The sequence below is a fragment of the Mobula birostris genome, chromosome 14, assembly GCF_030028105.1.
Source record: "Mobula birostris isolate sMobBir1 chromosome 14, sMobBir1.hap1, whole genome shotgun sequence".
Taxonomy (NCBI): domain Eukaryota; kingdom Metazoa; phylum Chordata; class Chondrichthyes; order Myliobatiformes; family Myliobatidae; genus Mobula; species Mobula birostris.
Genome location: NC_092383.1, coordinates 15,458,414 through 15,476,844, shown reverse-complemented (window position 1 = coordinate 15,476,844; position 18,431 = coordinate 15,458,414). Strand labels below are relative to the sequence as shown.

The window sequence follows — 18,431 nt, the reverse complement described above, 5'->3', positions numbered from 1 at the left end:
TGGGAGGGGAAGGCGGATAGGTGAAATAGGTGGGTAGGAAAAGTAAAGGGCTAGAGAGAGGAATCTGCTAAGAGAGGAGAGTGAACCATAGGAGAAAGGGAAGGAGGAGGGGACCCATGTTGTGGTGATAGGCAGGTGAGAAGAGGCCAGAGTGGGATTAGAAGAAGAGGGGAGTGAGAGGAATTATTTTTACCAGAAGGAGAAATCGATAGGAGGCTACCCAGACAGAATATAAGGTGTTGCCCCTTCACCCTGAGGGTGGCCTCATTGTGGCACACGAGGCCATGGACCAACATGTCGTAACAGGAATGGGAATCAGAATTAAAATTTTGGCCACTGGGAAGTTCTGCTTTTGGCGGGTGTTAGCTTTTTGTTCTTTCTGTTAGCTTTCCCTATATTTTCCTTTTATGAACCATGCATGAGAAATCTGGATCTCTGCATTGTTGAGCTTTCACTGTTTAGATAATGTATATTTTTTATATTTTCCTGCCAAATGGATAATTTTACATTTTCCTGTATTAAGCTCCTTTTGCTAGTTTGTTGCCCATTTATTCATCTGTATCCTCAGTAGCTACCTTACATCCTTTTTGCAACTTACTATCCCATCTTCCTTTTTGTCATTGTAAATTTTACAATTATTCTTTTGGTACTTGCATCTGAGAGATATATACAATTCATAAAGTGTTGAGGCCCCAGTACCAATCCTCATCGTACATCACTTGTTACATCTTGCCAGCTGGAAAAAGACCCAATTATGTCAACGCTGTTGTTTCCTGCCAGCCAGCCAGTGTTCTGCACACTAGTATGTTATCCCTTCACCTTGAACTCTGATTTCCTACAATAAAGTTTGGTATGGCTCTGTAACAAATGCCTTCTGGAAATCTAAATACAGATCATCTACCAGTTTCCCTTTATCCACAGCACATATTACTTGTCCAAAGACATTGATCAGATATAATTTCCCTTTCACAAAACTACATTGACTTTAATTGATCTCCAGCTGTAGTGTCTTTAATTTCAGTGTAGTGCACTTAACATTTTCCCTTGGTCAGATGTTAAGTTACCTGGCCTTCAATTTTCTGCTTGCTGATGGCAGTCATATCTTTGGTATTTTTGCTTCTCAGTAAAAATGTGTCATCATAATTGCTGCTATGTAAGTTTGAAATACTAATCTTAAACCTATTCTTCTTTCCTTCAGTGGAATATAAAATTCAATCATTTTATGATTGCCCCCATAGAGGGGTGCATTCTTTATGCAATCATTAATTAATCCTATCTCCTGACATGAAACTTTCTCTAGTATGGTCTTTCTGTTTTAGGGCGGCACTCCCCACTGATCTCCCTCCTGGCACTTATCCTTGCAAGCGGAACAAATGCTACACCTGCCCCTACACCTCCTCCCTCACTACCATTCAGGGCCACAAACAGTCCATCCAGATGAGGTGACACGTCACCTGTGAGTTGGTCGGGGTCGTATACTGTGTTTGGTGCTCCCGGTGTGGCCTCTCGTATATCAGTGAGACCCAGCGTAGATTGCGAGACTGCTTCGCCAAGCATTTGTCTGTCTGAACAAGCGGGATCTCCCAGTGGCCACTCATTTTAATTCCACTTCCCATCCCCATTCCGATATGTCCATCCATGGCCTTCCCCCCCCCACCCCCGTCAGCCCTTGCCCCTCTCTCATGTTATCTCTTTGCTTGCCCCATTTCCCATCCCCTTGTCCCTCTCATGTTATCTCCTTGCTCACCCATCGGCTCCCTCTGAGCTCCTCCCCCCCCTTTTATCTTTCCTTCATGGCCTTTTGCCTCTTTCACCAATCAACTAGCTCTTTGCTTCATCCCTCCCCCTCCAAGTTTCACCTATCGCCTGGCATTTCTCTCTCCCCTCCCCCCACCCTTTCAAACCTACTCCTCAACTTTTTTTTCTCCAGTCCTGCTGGAGGGTTTTGGCCCGAAATGTCGACTGTACTTTTTTCCGTAGTTGCTGCCTGGCCTTGCTCCAGCATTTGTGTGTGTTGCTCTGATTTCCAGCATCTGCAGATTTTCTCTTGTTTGTGATTTTTAAAACCTTTGTAATTCTTAAACTGTACTTCATAAAGTGGCTATGCTAATGAAAGAGTATTATTGGATTAATTAAAAGCAACATGCATATATTCTCAATTCAGAAGTATTTACATAGATGGTGAATGTTTCCAAGGTGACAGCTGTAATACAGAAACAATTACATACTTCCATAATTCATTTTGAGGACAGGTTGTGCAACAGAGATTCCAATCATCAGCACAACAGAAAAGCAGAAAATATTGTTACTCAGGCCCTTAGTAAGGTCATCAACAACAACAACTTCCCTTAACATAGCAAATATTGCAAATCACATTCTATGGAATTAATCTCAATATCCAAGTAACTGTTATATTCAGTATATAGACCGATTGTAGGTACATGAAGTGGCACTACTCTAGGTGTTGTGTAAGTAGTGGTGGTGGAGGAAAGGGTTGGTAGGCTGGGTTAATGGGTGGAGGTGTTGAACAGCATGTCGACTTGGTGGAACTACAAATATGGAGAGAATTTCTTTTGGTTTCATTCCGGTTTCAGCGGAGTCACTATATTCCTCCTGATTCAGGGCCTCAGTCCTGGATTCTATCTCTTCAGCAATTTGTGTGGCCAGTTTCTAGCTGTACAAAGGTGGCATTGAGTCATCTACTATCTCACAGACTGTCCTGTGATAGATCATGTTGAGCAAAATTGCCAATGCTCCCAGCATTGACTCAAAAGGCTGAGGAACTCTCATCGCTCAACGTTAAATGATTGATTACAGCTGGCTTAGTGTAAAATGGGTGTTTGTTGTTTGGTATAGACTCAACAGCCAAAAGGATTATTTCTGTGGTGGTGCACGCATGTCACATAAGAACTTTATTATTCTGTCAAACTCTCACATAGATGAGATACCAGATAGATCTTTGAGATTTATATCCCAATATGAACTACTGCTTTTAGAAACATGATAAAGAAAAGAAATCATGAAAGGCAATTTTAAAATTCATCACTATGGAGGACAGCTGAGAGGATCATAGGGGTCTCCCTACCATCCATCGGGGACATTTATCAGGAGCGCTGCATATGCAGGGCCCTGAGTATTATTAAGGATCCCACCCACCCATCGAGCATTCTCTTTGACTTTCCACCATCAGGCAGGAGACTCTGATGCATAAAAACATGAGCGTTCGGGATGAGAAACAGTTTCTTCCCTCAGTCTTCTGAACTCCCTCCTGCATCGTATTTGAAGTATCACTGGTTAATCTGTTCCATGCCTTACGATATTTAATATTAATGCATTTTAGTTTGTTACTTATGTGTGATTTGTCTGTAAGTTATTGTGTATTATGTGTACTACTGTGCTTTACACCCTGGTTCAGAGAAACATTGTCTCATTTCTGTATATATTATATGGTTATATACCTTATATACATTTATGTGTTTAAATGATAATAGACTTGACTTGAAAGCAGAGCCTGTGGAGCTTACCTATCTGGGATTGCATCATGTTCTGAGGTACAGCATCATGACTTTCGGTTTAACTACTTTGCTGGTGTTAAGCCTCATCCGAATCTTCACCCCCAAGCTTTCAACATACTCATCTATTTCTTTTTCATGTACATATCTAGCATCCCCTAAAACTAAATTTAAGAGAAGATGAGGTTAACACGGATGTTACAGGTGCTTGAGGGATTGAGTTATGAAAGAGGTTGAGCAGATTGGAACTCTTAAATATGAGAAATTCTGCAGATGCAGGAAATACAAAGCAGCACACACAAAATGCTGGAGGAATTTAGCAGGTCAGACAGCATCCATGGAAATGAATAAGCAGTCGACATTTCAGGCTGAGACCCTTCTTCAGGACTGGAAAGGAAGGGGGAAGACGTCAGAATAAAATGATGAGTGGCGGGGAAGGAGGATAGCTGGAAATGATAGGTGAAGTCAGGAGGGTAGGAAAGGACTAGGGCTGGAGAAGAAGAAATCTGATAGGACAGGACAGTGGACCATAGGAGAAGGACCCAGGGGGAGGTGATAGGCAGGTGAGAAGAGGTAAGAGGCCAGAGTGGAAAATAGAAGAAGGAATAGAGGGATTTGTTTTACTGGAAGGAGAAATCGTTATTCATGCCATCTGGTTAGAGGCTATCCAGACAGAGAATAAGGTGTTGCACCTCCACCCTGAGAGGGTGGCCTCCACCCACAAGAGGAGGCCATGAACCGGTATGTTGACTTTATCGATTGGCGTGTAGGAGATGAGGTGTGATCTTATAGAGGCATATAAAATCATAAGGGGCAGAGATAAGATGAATGCACACAGCTTTTTTTCCCAGTGCCGGAAACTCAAGAACTAGAGGACATGGGTTTAGTAAGAAAGGGAAGAGATTTAATAGGAATCTCAAGGGCAACTTTTTTCTCTGAGGGTGGTCTGTATGTGGAATGAGTTGCTAGAGGAAGTGGCTGAGGGAGGCAAATTAAAAACATTTTAAAAGGTATTTGGACAGGTACATGGATAGGAAAGGTTTAGAGGGATATGGATGGAGTGCGGATAAACGGGACTGTCTTAGATTGGAATCTTGGACTCTAAATGCATCTCTCTAGTCCAGGCCTCAATGGGTTGCATGTTCTGATCTCTCTTTAAGCAAAGCATTTAAGTTCCTTGTTGAATCCTGTACCCCAGGAGAATTTGCTGCTTGCTGTAAAACATCAAAGAATATTTAGAAAGAAATGGATGCCTTGTTTCTTCATAATTTAATTTTGTTTTTCCAGAATGAAATGTTACTAGAGCAGGAGGACCAGATTGTTGAATTGCAGAGCAGACTGAAGCAGGTAGAGGGGAGCCATACTGTGGTGACCATGGATGAACTGCTGGAAAGTCTTCACCTTAGTGACCTAAACTGTAGACCTCACACCGCCCCCATAAACAATGGACATCTTTGCAGATTCAATGCAACACTTTGCAACTATGTTCTCAACGAAGAAACCGGAAGAAATCTTTCCAAAAAGGTGTGCCTGACTTGTCCATTGTGAAAACTGTTAAATGTGCTGCCCTTCTGTTATGTGGTTATGGCTCAGTTGCTAACACTTTCAATTCTGAGTTAAAAAGTTTGCATACAAAACTTGATGGTTTAGATGTAAAATAATAACATGAACTGCAGTTTAATAGAAATAGTGTGTTTTTGGAACAACTGGCTTCTATATGAGATATTACATATGTGCAGCACCAGATAGGGAAGAGAAGGGACTGATATTCCAGTGAAAACAAGTAATGTGCACAGTAAAAAGTCACTAAAACAATAGCCATCTTTTCCCCACATTCATTGACAGCTATTTAAAGCAGTTTGGGGATATGTAAGGATAACATGGACAATAGTATAGTGTGAGTTAAAAAGTGAAATTAAATCAGTAGTGTAAAAAAAGTAGAGGTAGTGTTCATGGGTTCAATGTCCATTCAGAAATCAGATGGCAGAGGAAAAGAAGCTGTTTCTGAATTGTTGAGTGTGCACCTTCAGGCTGCACTCCTGAAATAATGTATGTACAGTGTAGGTTCACTTACCGGAATCGGGAAGACTCCAATAAATTACAGTTTTGTCGCAGTTAAACACTTGCTTATACGAATAACCACCTGACACAATCGGCAATCGCCTCTGATCTGGGCTGACATTTACTTGCTGGGTGGCACCTAATTAATTAGCTTGTTTGTTTTGGCTCTTAAAGATGTGCTGGGTACGTTCCGACTACCGCTGCAGCACTGTATTCTTCGCAGCAATGTATCGGTCTGCGGCCCGGAGGTTGGGGACCACTGCTTAAACTATGAAGCTGCCCTCACCTCAGAAACCGATCAAACCACCCATGACTACCTTTAAATTCCACTTCCGCAACACTTTCCTCACCATCGTCCGGTGCTTTCTGTTTCAGCTTATTAAGAAGACTGACTGATTTCTCCTTAAGTTTAAGAAAACTTAACAGAACACCACACTTTGTACACCCATCAATCCACTCAAGCAATAGACTTTCCATTTTATCCATTATTGGATGCTGACTAAGAGAGACCACTTTGCTACGAGCAGAACCAACAGTAACATCGGCAGCTTTCAAAATTCTGTCTCTCTGCGTATAAATAGTGCGAATGGTGGACACAGGCATGTTCAACGCGCAATGTCCTTACTTCGTTCACCACGATCGAAACGCTTAATTATGTCTAGTTTTACGCTAAGTGTAACACCCTTATGAGCTTTTTTAGGCTTTTCCGATACCCTAGAACTCATCTTGCTAACGGATGCACAAAATAAATCGAGATAAAGCACGTGTTTAAGCAATGCCGGCTAGAATGCAGTTCCAGGGGAGGAGCTTGGCTGTTCAGGCGCGCGCTGCCTTTTTTCGTAACAGTGAAAACACCTTCTGTTAGCGAAAACAGGTAACTCATGTAGGTCTTTCGTAACAGCGAGGTGTTGTAAAGCGAACCTTCAGAAAACGGGGTACACCTGTATCTAATTCCTGTATGCATACATTTGGCCTTTTAATAGTAGTGATTTTGAGCTTGCCATGATTTCCTTCCTATTGCCACCATAGCTGAGATAAATAATTTTAAGTTCAAAGTAAGTTTATTGTCACCATATACAACCCTGTGATTCATTTTCCTGTGGGCATTCACCATAAATACAAGAAACACAATAGAATCAATTAAAGACTGCTCCAACCAATGTGCAAAAGACAACAAACCATGCAAATACAAAAAGAATAAAAGAAAATAATAATAATAATAAATTAATAAGCAATAAATATTGAGAACATGAGATGAAGAGTTCTTGGAAGTGATTCATAGGTTGTAGGAACAGTACAGTGATGGGTTGAGTGAAGTTATCCCCTCTGGTTCAAGAGCCTTTTAGGTTGAGGGGTAATAACTTTTCCTGAACCTGGTGGAGTGGGTCCTGATGCTCCTGTATCTTCTAACTGATGTCAACAGGGAGAAGAGAGCACCACCTGGATGGTGGTTGGGGTCCTTGATGATAGATGCTGCTTCCCTGCGTCAGCACTCTGACTCAGGTGACTGAGTAACATTGGAAACTATACATTTACCCACTTGATATGAGCAGTTCCTGTTACTATGTATTATAATAGAGCAATTGCTGCTTGTGGAAGTTGTACCTAGTAAGGGAAGATTTCATATTGTAGTTCTGCCTTCTGTCACCAGTCAATGGAAGATCAAAATCTGGATCACTTACATATTGTTATTTTGCATTTTTGTCATATTCTTCTCTGTCTTCTTTTAGACTGATGTAAATGCTTCTTCCTTGGAGTATTCAGATGGCGGATTTTGTGATCGTAGTCACCGCTTGCAAAGGAGCCTGCCAGGTGAGCATTCTGTGCTTCACAGGCACATCACGGGAGACTTCAATGAATCAACAGTGTTGCGATCTGATGAGGAATCAGAGGAAACTGAGAGCAGCAGGAGTAAAGGAAAAAGCAGGTGAGGTATATTGACATTCACAGAACAGCTGTATTCTTACTCCTCAAAGTCAATGATAGAACTTATGTCATTGAATGTTGACGTGGAATGGGAAGTGGTCAACATTCAATCTGTGAGGTGACACAGTTATTATAGTGCCAGCGACCCGGGTTCAATTCCCACTGTGTAAAGAGCTTGAATGTTCTCCCTGTGACCACGTGAGTTTCCTTCCATATTCCAAAGATGTACAGATTAGAAGGTTGATTGGGAGCACAGGCTCACTGATCTGGAAGGGCCTGTCCTCATGCTATATTGATAAATAAATAAATCAAGAGTTATTAAACATATAATAAGAGATAATACAAGCAATACAGAATAATACATTATGAACTTCAGTTGTGAAGTACTGTTCCAATCTTGGTTTGTAGACCTTTGAATTCCAAAGCATCTGCTAGAACAGAAATACTTTATAAAATTTTATTCAGTCTTCAAACAGGGGAAATCAAATGTATTTTTTCGATTTCTGTTTTTCTTGTGCCTCTTTATTAGTAACTTTACTTAAACAGGTTGTCTTCCTGGTGCTACTCGTTATTTTGATATGTTTGTCCCTGGTTAATTGTCAGTCTAATCCAAGGGAGATAGTTATGAAAAAACTAATGAATAAAGCAATTCCTCAGAAATTTATTACATCTTCTTTAGATGTTGCCATGTTGGTGCTAACAATCCTATGTTTGAATGCTATACGTAAGATATGATTTTAAGACAATTATTTTTGATAGTCAAAAATGTAGGTTTGTCTTTTAATTTCACACCAGGAACCTCCCCTTGATGTCTCGCTTAACTACCATAAAAATGTCTGGCATGTTTTATTTTTGTTTCAATCACATTCAAGCCACATCATCGGCACGTACTCTTCCCTACCATTTGTATGAGACGCTGACACAGGAAGGCAACCTCTGTTATCAAAGCTCCCTCCCATCTGGGCCATCCCACCTTCTTGCAGCTACCACAGGGCAGAAGGTACAGAAGTCTGATGTCCCATACCACCAAGTTCAAGAACAGTTACTTCCTTTCATCCATTAATTTCTTTAACCAAACTGCAGAACATAAATCACTAAATGCTGGAAGAACAGCAGGCCAGGCAGCATCTATGGAAAAGAGTCGACATTTCGGGCCTAGACCTTTCATCAGGATCCTTCAACTAATCCTGATGAAGGGTCCCGGCTTGAAATGGCGACTGTTTACTCTTTTCCAGCAGTGCTGCCTGGCCTGCTAAGTTCCTCCAGTATTGTATGTGTGTTACTTTGAAAATTTCCAGCATGTGCAGATTTTCTCTTGTTTGCAAAACAAATCACTACCTTATTATAGCAATACTATGACCACTTTGCACTACAATGAGCAATTTTTTGTGTTCTTTCTTTTATAGTTTTATATTATTTATGTTTTTCATATGAATGTATTTGATGCTGTGTGCCTGTGATGCTGCTGCAAGTAAGTTTTTCATAGCACCTGTGCATACATAAGACAATAAACCGAAATTTGACCCTGCATGAGAAAATGAAGGCTTATCCATGCGCTGTGGTGATGCCAGCAGGCTCAATAAACTGATTAGAAAGGCCGGCTCTGTTAAAGGAGTCAAATTAGACACACTGGAGACTGTGGTAGAACAGAGGACCCTATGAAAACCCTGGCAATTCTGGACAATGTTTCTCACTTTCTACATGCCACCTTGGCTGAACAGAGGAGCACTTTTAGTAATTGACTAAGACAACTGCTCTGCTTCAAGGAGTGCTATATGAGGTCATTCTTACCCTAGACCATTAGCACTATAATGAGTCAACCTATAGCCGGGGAAGTGATGACCCCCTCTTGCAGACCTTGCTAACTTATTTTTTATTCTTTCTACTTCTCTTCTAATATTTATATCTGTGCACTTGTATTGCTACCATGACACAGTTATTTTCTTTGGGATCAATAAGATATCTATCTATATGAGGTAATTTCTTACCCTCAGCCATTAAGCTCTATAATGAATCAACCTATAGCCGGGGAAGTGATGTCCCCCTTCTGTTAGACTGTTTGAGATAACTTACTTTTTATTCTTTCTTTCTTCTCTTCTAATATTTGTGTATCCGTGCACTTGTAATGCTATTGTAACACTAATTTCCTCTAGGATCAATGAAGTATCTATTTATCTATCTATCTACTGAATGATTTATCATCTGAAACAATCCGATTGTCTTTGCTTGGATTTTTTTTGAATTAGATTTGTAATCTAAGCAGATTAAAGCCCATCGTTGCACTCCATTTTCTCCAGACATGCAAGTCCCTCACACAGTCCCATGATATGTGTTGTCACATTGTGAAATAGAGTTTAAAAATTCCCCAGTCTCCTCCTTATTTACCATGAATGATATCCTGAAGCACAACATACCTGAGGGGAACAAGCATCTAAGAGACCTGGACTACAATAAGGGGCATTGACTTCAGAGGAGGAGGGAAGATCTGGAGAAATAATGATGTAATACACAGGGCAGAAGATTTACACTAAAACAGAAAGACTATAGAATTGGACTTTTATTATTACAACATAAATTCATTCAGGTTAAAAATTAATGCCAAAGAAATCAATAACCTATCAGGGAACCTGGAAATGCATATCTTTGTGTTGCTCTGTGTAATATTGTGCAGGGCAATAAAAATGCTTGTAAAGGTTTTGTATTGTTCTGATATTCTGAAATTAATTGTTTGTCTCTAACAGACGGCAAATCAATCGGACCTGGACTAAACGAGATGTTCCTGGAATGAACAGCATGGTGAAAGGTAGAAACAGCTTCATACACCATGGGCATAGTGACCTGAGCAGTTCTCAGTGTGAAATAATGAAGTGTATGTACCTCTCGTGGTCTGGTTACTAACCAACAGTCAGTGCAGCAAACAGTATGTTTGTTTCATGGAGCTGGCCTCGATACTTGTGTTATTTCCAAATAGCTTCTCTCTTTTTATGAAGCTGGGGCTTTATCCCATTGCCATTGTTATCAAAAGCCAGTTTGTATATCAAAACACTTATGCCATGATAGATTTGTCTGTAGAAAACTGCTTGAAATCAGCACAATGATATACTTGGATGGTTGGTAGACTGTGGGATTGAAAGCATTTTCTTATCACTGCAACTCACAAACTATTTCTCTGTCTGTGGGTGAGATGAGATCCATGGGTTTTCTGACAGTCCCATCACAGTACAACAGTCAGGTTACACATATAGATAGCAAAAGTGTTGTAAGAGCTTGTGAATCTGAAATAAAATCAATGCCTAACAGATACAGCAAAGGTCCAGCATTATCTGTGGAGAGTGGAGGATTAGTAAAGACTCTGCAGTTTTATTTTTTTTCCCCAGGAGTTATTTAATTAATCTTCCTGTATTGGTGTAATAATGTTCACTTCTGGGTCATTTTGTGGCATTCAGGAATGCAGCCACGCACTTTCTTAAGTGCATTACCTTTGCACGTGTTAGAATTTCTACAAGGCTTCTGATGGAAGCTTCAGTCTCCATTCCATCCCTATTGCCTCATTAGCTGACCTCCCAATCATTTGTTGTGAATTTCTGAGGTGGGGGGTTTATACCTCATTGCCCCAGCAAGCCACCTACTTGATTATGCTTTTGGCCAATGGCCTTCACCCTCATTACCAGTCACTGGCCTCATTCCTGCCCTCATGGCTGCATGTTTCCTTCAGTAAAAATATGCAGCACTCGTTCGGTTGTCTGTTCAGCAGTGAGCTCAGTTGAACTTTGCAGCAGATGGCATGAGAACAGGGGGGAACCTGCAGAGTGTGTCATCCGATATGGGGTAAAGTAGAATTTATCGGCTTGTGTTTTTTTTCTGAAAAAGCTACAGCATGATAACCCTCAAAATTGTATTGTTAATAAACTTGCTTGGTATTTTCCAAAGCTCCAAACTGATGATCTTAAACCTGTTCACATTACTTGTTTGGGGGTTTAATTCCAGACACTGTTTGTAGAGTTTTTGAGTGTGTGGGTTTCCTCTGGGTACTCCAGTTTCTTTCCCCATTCCAAAAATGTACATTGGGGGTTAGTGAGTCTTGGGCATGGGATTTTGCCACCAGAAGTGTGGTGATACTTGTAGGCTGTCAAGCACAATCCTCACTGATTTGATTTGATGCAGATGACACATTTTCAGAGTTCAAAAGTTCAAAACAAGTTTATTATCTAAGTACATATATATCACCATATACTACCCTGAGCTTCATTTTTTGCAGGCATTCACAGTAGAATGAAAAAATACGATAGAATCAATGAAAAAGTACACAAACTAAAGCTGACAAAAATAACAATGTGCAAAAGACGAACTGTGTAAATACAAAAAAATGTAAATTTGCTCATGTTTTGATGCACAGGTGACAAATAAAGCTATTCTTTATCATTTTTTTTTGTTCAATAGCTCCACGCTGGAAGAGAGACCATTTTGGGATCCACTATCGTTCCATTTCAAATGATTTCAGGGAAGGTGTACCTGTGAACCATCCCAGACTGAAGAATTCTGAGTGGAGACTCGTTCAAGCACAGCACAAAATGAGGGAACTAGCCATCAACATCCGTATGAAAGAAGAATTGATCAAAGAGCTCATCAAAACAGGTACAAGGGGTCAATTTCAAATAGATTTATCTGTTTTTGCATTGACCTTTCCACATTGTCAGTAAAATACACACGAAGTAATTCATCAGCTTCGTAATTCAGTCGATGTTCCTTAAAATTGAAATAGCAGTAGAAGAAGAAATACAGCAATATTCTTCAAGGCATATAATAAAGATCATAGGCTGTAATAAATAATGTTGTATTTGTATATGTAATAAATCATTAGTTTCCAATCTGGGCTATGATTTAATTTTATTGTTTTTATCACATTTTTATGTTATTTTCTTTATGATTTTGTTTGATTTTTTCCTTTTAACAAAGCATTATAAACCTGTTGTTGCCTTATCACCATGTCTACATCTATCATGTGAAAAAGTTATTGAAGATATATCTCTATGGCTGCACATTTTAGCACAGTTGCCCCACTCTTTTTGTCATCATTTTAATAGTATAAAGATTAGCTTTATTTTTCACATGTGCATCAAAACATAGCTTCTAGCATCCAAAAATAAAAATTACCTATTACATTTAAACCTCATCAGTTTTATTGGTGGAATTACACTTGCGGTTTTAATGACTTCACTAAATGTAAAAAGCATGGAAGTTAGGTGGAGCTTCAGTTCCTCTTATAATTGTAGCAAACTCTCTGTAGGATCAGCACATTAAGATTGTGTCAGGGTTTATAAGTAGTGAGCAATCTCATACATTTCCCCATGAACTGCATAGGTTTCCTCTGGCTGCGCTAGTTTTCTCCCACAGTCCAAAGACGGACTAGTTTGTAGATTAATTGTCCTGGTACAATTAACCTTTGAATTTACGAAAGCCATTGTAAATGTTCTTTGTTGAGGCTAGTGTTAAATAGATGGATTGCTGGGCAGTGCAGTACAGTGGGCCAGAAGAGCCTGTTCTACACTGTATTTCTAAATAAATAATCCTGTGAGTTAAACCTGGTTTTTGCTTGGATGGCCAGGACAAGACGCCCAGGCAATGAACAAGCAGTACTCTCGGAAGATTAGAGAGCTGGAACAAGAGGTTGAGCAAGAAAGAGTGGAGCTGAGGGAGGCTCAGAAACAGCTGCGGGACCTTGAGGAGAAAGAACCCAGGGACCCAGTGGAAAAGACCAAACTCCAGGAGTACCATAAAAAAGTCGCTGCAGCTCAGAGCAAAGTGCAGGTGCGTGAGGTGATGTGTTTGGTGACATGACTGCCTTTGAGTGGGTTGTCTGGAGGTTTCATGATCAAGAACAATCGTCAATTCTGCTGGATTGAAATGAAAAAATATGCTGTGTCACAGGCCCCATACTTAAAACTAAAGTGGATAGAAAAATGCAAGATCTCAGCATTTAATTTTGATAATCTGGTATTTATTTCAGTATAGTTATCGAGAATTTGTTTTAGAACATCAGTGTGCTGATTCTGTTTACAGTACAGTCATAAGCTAGCTCTAAATCTTATAGTTCGTGCCTGGGGAGCATAGAAGTTCAAGGAATTCTGCCTGTCATCTCATGTCATCAGTGTGTAATAAATGGGATTCTAGGAAAAAGAATTGGATTACTGTATGCAGGCCACACAGGTTCAGTAGGGATAGAAGAGAATTAGTTTAATTTGGCATCTTGATCATTATAGACAGCGTAAACCAAAGGGCTTCTTCCTGTGCTGTCTGTTCTATGTTCTAATTACTCATTCACATATGACAAGTGGCCAGTGAATCAATCAGAAGTCCGCAACTTAAGGCCTGATGGCCGGAGTCCTGAAGCTACAGGTCCACTGGGAAAGTCGAAAGCCCAATGACTGCAAATCTACATATCCACTGGAAACTGGAGGCCAGAGCAGGCCTATCCTGGGATTGGAGTGTGTGTGTGTTCATGATCCTGTGGATCTAGAATGGAGGGTGAAAGAATATTTCTGTTCAACATTTAGGATCTGCACACAATATTTTTTCTGTCGCTTTCCTGCCTTTCATTAAGTTCTACTTCTTACTGCAAGGGGTATGCTCTGAATGATGTTATTTCAAATACAAGGCTGTCAGCTGCTGTCAATCTTATTGACAGGCCCTAAATCAGAAGAAACGGGATACAGAACGACTTGTATCACTGTCATCGCAGAGCGAGCGGCGGATCCAGGAGTTGGAGAGGAATGTGCAGCTGATGAAGCAGCAGCAGGCGCTACTGCAGAAAAAACTGAAAGTGGAAATGGATCAGAAAAGGCGATTTGAAACAGAGATGCACAAAGGAAAACATCGAGTGAAGGTACTGCATGGTGCATGTTGGGCTTCCTTCACTGTATCCTTACAACCTAAAAGATGAAATGGGCAGGTTACCAGGAGGTGACAGTGATTGAAGGGGAGGGGAGGGATCGTCGACTCAGGCCTAAGAGGCCAGCGCCGGGCATTTTCATGCCTTACAAGGCGCGGAACGAAAGACTGTGTGGCACGCCACTCCTCACACAGACATAGAGCAATGTGTGGTTAAGTGCCTTGCTCAAGGACACAACACGCTGCCTCAGCTGAGGCTCGAACTGGTGACCTTCAGATCACTAGACGAACGCCTTAACCACTTGGCCACATGATTGAAAGAAGTAGTTCAAATGGATTAGGAACTCTTTACCCAGTATCTAGCTTGGCTGAAAAACTGCTCCATCAATGGGTTTGAAAGCTTACATTGCTGTATCCCAGGGATAGAGCAGTTTCCCTGCCAGTAGAGTCTGCATAACCTATATGTTATTAACCTGTATAGTTCAGTAACAATTATTACCCTTCAACTATCAGGCTCCTGAATCAGTCTGGATAACTTCACTCACCTCAACACTGAACTGATTCCATAACCTATGGAATCACTTTCGAGGACTCCACAAAACATGTTCTAGGTATTATTTATTTATTTCCATAGCTTGTCTTCTTTTGCACATTAGTTATTTGCTACTCTTTGTGTATTTTTTTTTCAGTGAGTCAGTTGTATTTCTTTGTTCTACTGTGAAGGCTGCAAGAAAATGAACCTCGGTAGTATTTGGTGACATATACGAAGATTGAAAATAAATTTACTGTGACCTTTGCATAAAGAACTCTCCCACTAGGGAATTGTATAGAGATGCTCTACAGCACTTTCACCTCAGTGGTTACTGCAAACACAAATAAGGAGTCGGATAGGGATCTGCTTAATGTGAATTTCCAGACCCCTATTCATCCAGGTCCCTCCTTCCAATTTGACCTTAACATCCTAAAACAATACAGCACAGAACAGACCCTTCAGCCCATGATGTGTGTTTGACCATTCAATAAATCCAAATTAATCCCATCTACTTGTATGTGAAGTATATCCCTCCGTCCCTGCCTGTTGATGTGGCTCCACACTCTCCTCTAGCAGTACATTCTGGACACCTGCCACTCACTATGGGGAATCTTTCCTCCTCTCACCTACAGCTATGCCTTCTGGTATTTGATATTTCCAGTCTGGGAAAAAGACTGGTGATCGTCCTATTTATGTCTCTGATCATTTTATAAACCTGTCAAGTTGCCCGTCAACCTCTGACGCTCCAGAAAAAAACAATTTGTCCAAACTCCCCTTTATAGCTAATAACTCGGTCAGGATTTTCCCGAGAATCTGACTCTTTATAAGCAATCTGAGCAAGTTGGGTACAAAATAGAATCTTAATATCCTTGACTGGTTAAGAACTGTTGTATATCAGTGGGGGGAGGGGGGTGGAATATCACAGCCGGAAAATAAACTGAAATCCCACCATACTGGCAGTTCTTGAATTAGGCTTGATCTTAGCTGAGGAGATGCAGTCAGACCCAGGTGATTTGACATGCGAAGTTGCAATGTCAAGGTCAGAGATAAAGCAAGTTTATTATCAAAGTACGTATGTGTTACCCAATGCTGCCTTGAGATTCATTTTCTTGCAGGTGTTTACAGGAAAATGAAGAAATACAATATAATTTATAAAAAAAACCATACATGAGCAAAGTCTGACAAAAACCAATGTACAAAAGAAGGTGAATTGTACAAATGAAAGAATACGTAATACTGAGAACGTGAATGTGTGTAATCAAAGAATCTGTAAGATCCAACACCAGCAATGACAACTGATATTTAAAGCCAGAAAGTGGGGGATATAGTACAGAAGAAAGCTGCAGACAGAGGCTAGGGTGGAATTGTGTGGGAGTACAAAGATGAAAATAGAGATTTTAAGTTTAATGAGTTGAAGAGAAGGTATCCATGATTACAAGCTTAGAGAATAATGAAGCACTAATCCTTCCTCCATCTGTATGTCTAGGAACTTGAAATAAAACATGAACAGCAGCAAAAGATTCTTAAGATTAAAACTGAAGAGATTGCAGCCTTCCAAAGAAAGAGGAGAAGTGGCAGCAATGGGTCTGTCATCAGCCTTGAAGAGCAGCAGGTAAAGCAAGAACAAGTTTGGATCTGAACAAAGACAATTTTTCTTCTGGTTTGGTGTTTGTTTTCCTTTTCATTTTCCTTCTGTGGTCCTCCTGTCCTAGAAATGAGAATCCTTACTGAAGTATGGATCATTAAAGTATTTGCAGTTGTACTTCCCTTGTCAGTTTTTAATGAAGAGTCATTATTCTCAGTATTTGGCTCAGCAAATTATCACAGACCCAATTGAAAGAAAGCCCGTTTATTTAAAAAAAGGACTGGTAAAACTTAGCAATATCTGTTGTGAGTTGTAATGTAAATCTTAAAACATTTGACAAAGTTGGTGTATAGATATTATAGCATTTGATAGATATAGTCATAGTCATACTTTATTGATCCCGAGGGAAATTGGTTTTTGTTACAGTTGCGCCATAAATAATAAATAGTAATAGAACCATAAATAGTTAAATAGTAATATGTAAATTATGCCAGTAAATTATGAAATAAGTCCAGGACCAGTCTATTGGCTCAGGGTGTCTGACCCTCCAAGGGAGGTGTAAAGTTTGATGGCCACAGGCAGGAATGACTTCCTATGACTCTCTGTGCTGCATCTCGGTAGAATGAGTCTCTGGCTGAATGTAGTCCTGTGCCCACCCAGTACATTATGTAGTGGATGGGAAACATTGACCAAGATGGCATGCAACTTAGACAGCATTCTCTTTTCAGACACCACCGTGAGAGAGTCCAGTTCCATCCCCACAAAGTCACTGGCCTTACGGATGAGTTTGTTGATTCTGTTGGTGTCTGCTACCCTCAGCCTGCTGCCCCAGCACACAACAGCAAACATGATAGCACTGGCCACCACAGACTCGTAGAACATCCTCAGCGTCGTCCAGCAGATGTTAAAGGACCTCAGTCTCCTCAGGAAATAGAGACTGCTCTGACTCTTCTTGTAGACAGCCTCAGCGTTCGTTGACCAGTCCAGTTTATTGTCAGTTCATATCCCCAGGAATTTGTAATCCTCCACCATGTCCACACTGACCCCCTGGATGGAAACATTGAAGTTTGGGGCTGTACTATGTTGTTGGGAATCACTTTTGTCGCCGTGTACCTGGCACATCACTGGCATGTTTTTTCTATCCCTTTGTGCAAACACATCACCCAGAGAGATGGAGATCATGGCCTGGAACACCATGTGGGCCTTAGACCATAAGACATAGGTAGAATTAGGCCATTTGGCCTATCAAAACTGCTCCGCAATTTGATCGTGGATAATTTATTTTCCCCCTCAACCCCATTCTCCCATCATGTTACCATTGCAGGCAAGGTTGATAAATTTTCATACTCCACCCAGCAAAACTCAATCCAGAGCCCAGAGGCTCCAAGATGAGGGTTTTCTGTATTCCTGCCTTGAATCCTATAAACATTCATTTGGAACAGGGTGAATGGAGCTATATTTGTGTTTGTGATAAACATTCCTACCACAGAAGCTCTTTCTATCAGAGTCATGTCAGTTTGCTAATTATGCCAGGGTGGCAAAATGTCTGAAGGTTTTCTGACAACTTGTATAAGAGAAGGGCTTGCTTCTACAGTCATTCTGTCATGATTATCAACTAACTATTTTGTAGAAAATTGAAGAGCAGAAAAAGTGGTTGGACCTGGAAATTGAGAAGGTTCTAGAACAGCGAAAGGCTCTTGATGACCTGGAGGAGGAGCTGAACAAACGAGAGACCATTGTAGAAAAGAAAGAAGCCTTGCTCCAGGAGAAGAGCGGTCTGGAGAGCAAGCGGTTGCGATCCAGTCAGGTGAGACTTGCCTGGCTTTTGTAGACAGGAGGCCAGGATTCCAATGGATGAAAGAATGGGGTTGAGTTCTTGTTGTAAGCTTAGGGGTAGCAAGATATTTGTTATTCCCATCCTTCGAGA

At 40.7% G+C, this 18,431-nt stretch overlaps 1 protein-coding gene across 3 annotated transcripts in view; it reads left to right on the top strand.

Moving 5' to 3' along the window:
* kif7 (kinesin family member 7) overlaps window positions 1-18,431 on the top strand; it is a 48,287-nt gene that overhangs the window by 13,193 nt on the left and 16,663 nt on the right. For 2 of the 3 annotated variants that reach the window (XM_072278132.1, XM_072278134.1), the window contains 8 exons: window positions 4,800-5,036; window positions 7,304-7,500; window positions 10,241-10,368; window positions 11,940-12,134; window positions 13,105-13,307; window positions 14,185-14,382; window positions 16,406-16,531; window positions 18,135-18,311. In XM_072278132.1, the coding sequence (XP_072134233.1) occupies window positions 4,800-5,036; window positions 7,304-7,500; window positions 10,241-10,368; window positions 11,940-12,134; window positions 13,105-13,307; window positions 14,185-14,382; window positions 16,406-16,531; window positions 18,135-18,311 (1,461 nt within the window). The remainder of the gene's footprint in view (window positions 1-4,799; window positions 5,037-7,303; window positions 7,501-10,240; window positions 10,369-11,939; window positions 12,135-13,104; window positions 13,308-14,184; window positions 14,383-16,405; window positions 16,532-18,134; window positions 18,312-18,431) is intronic. The other variant, XM_072278135.1, reaches the window with a different exon arrangement.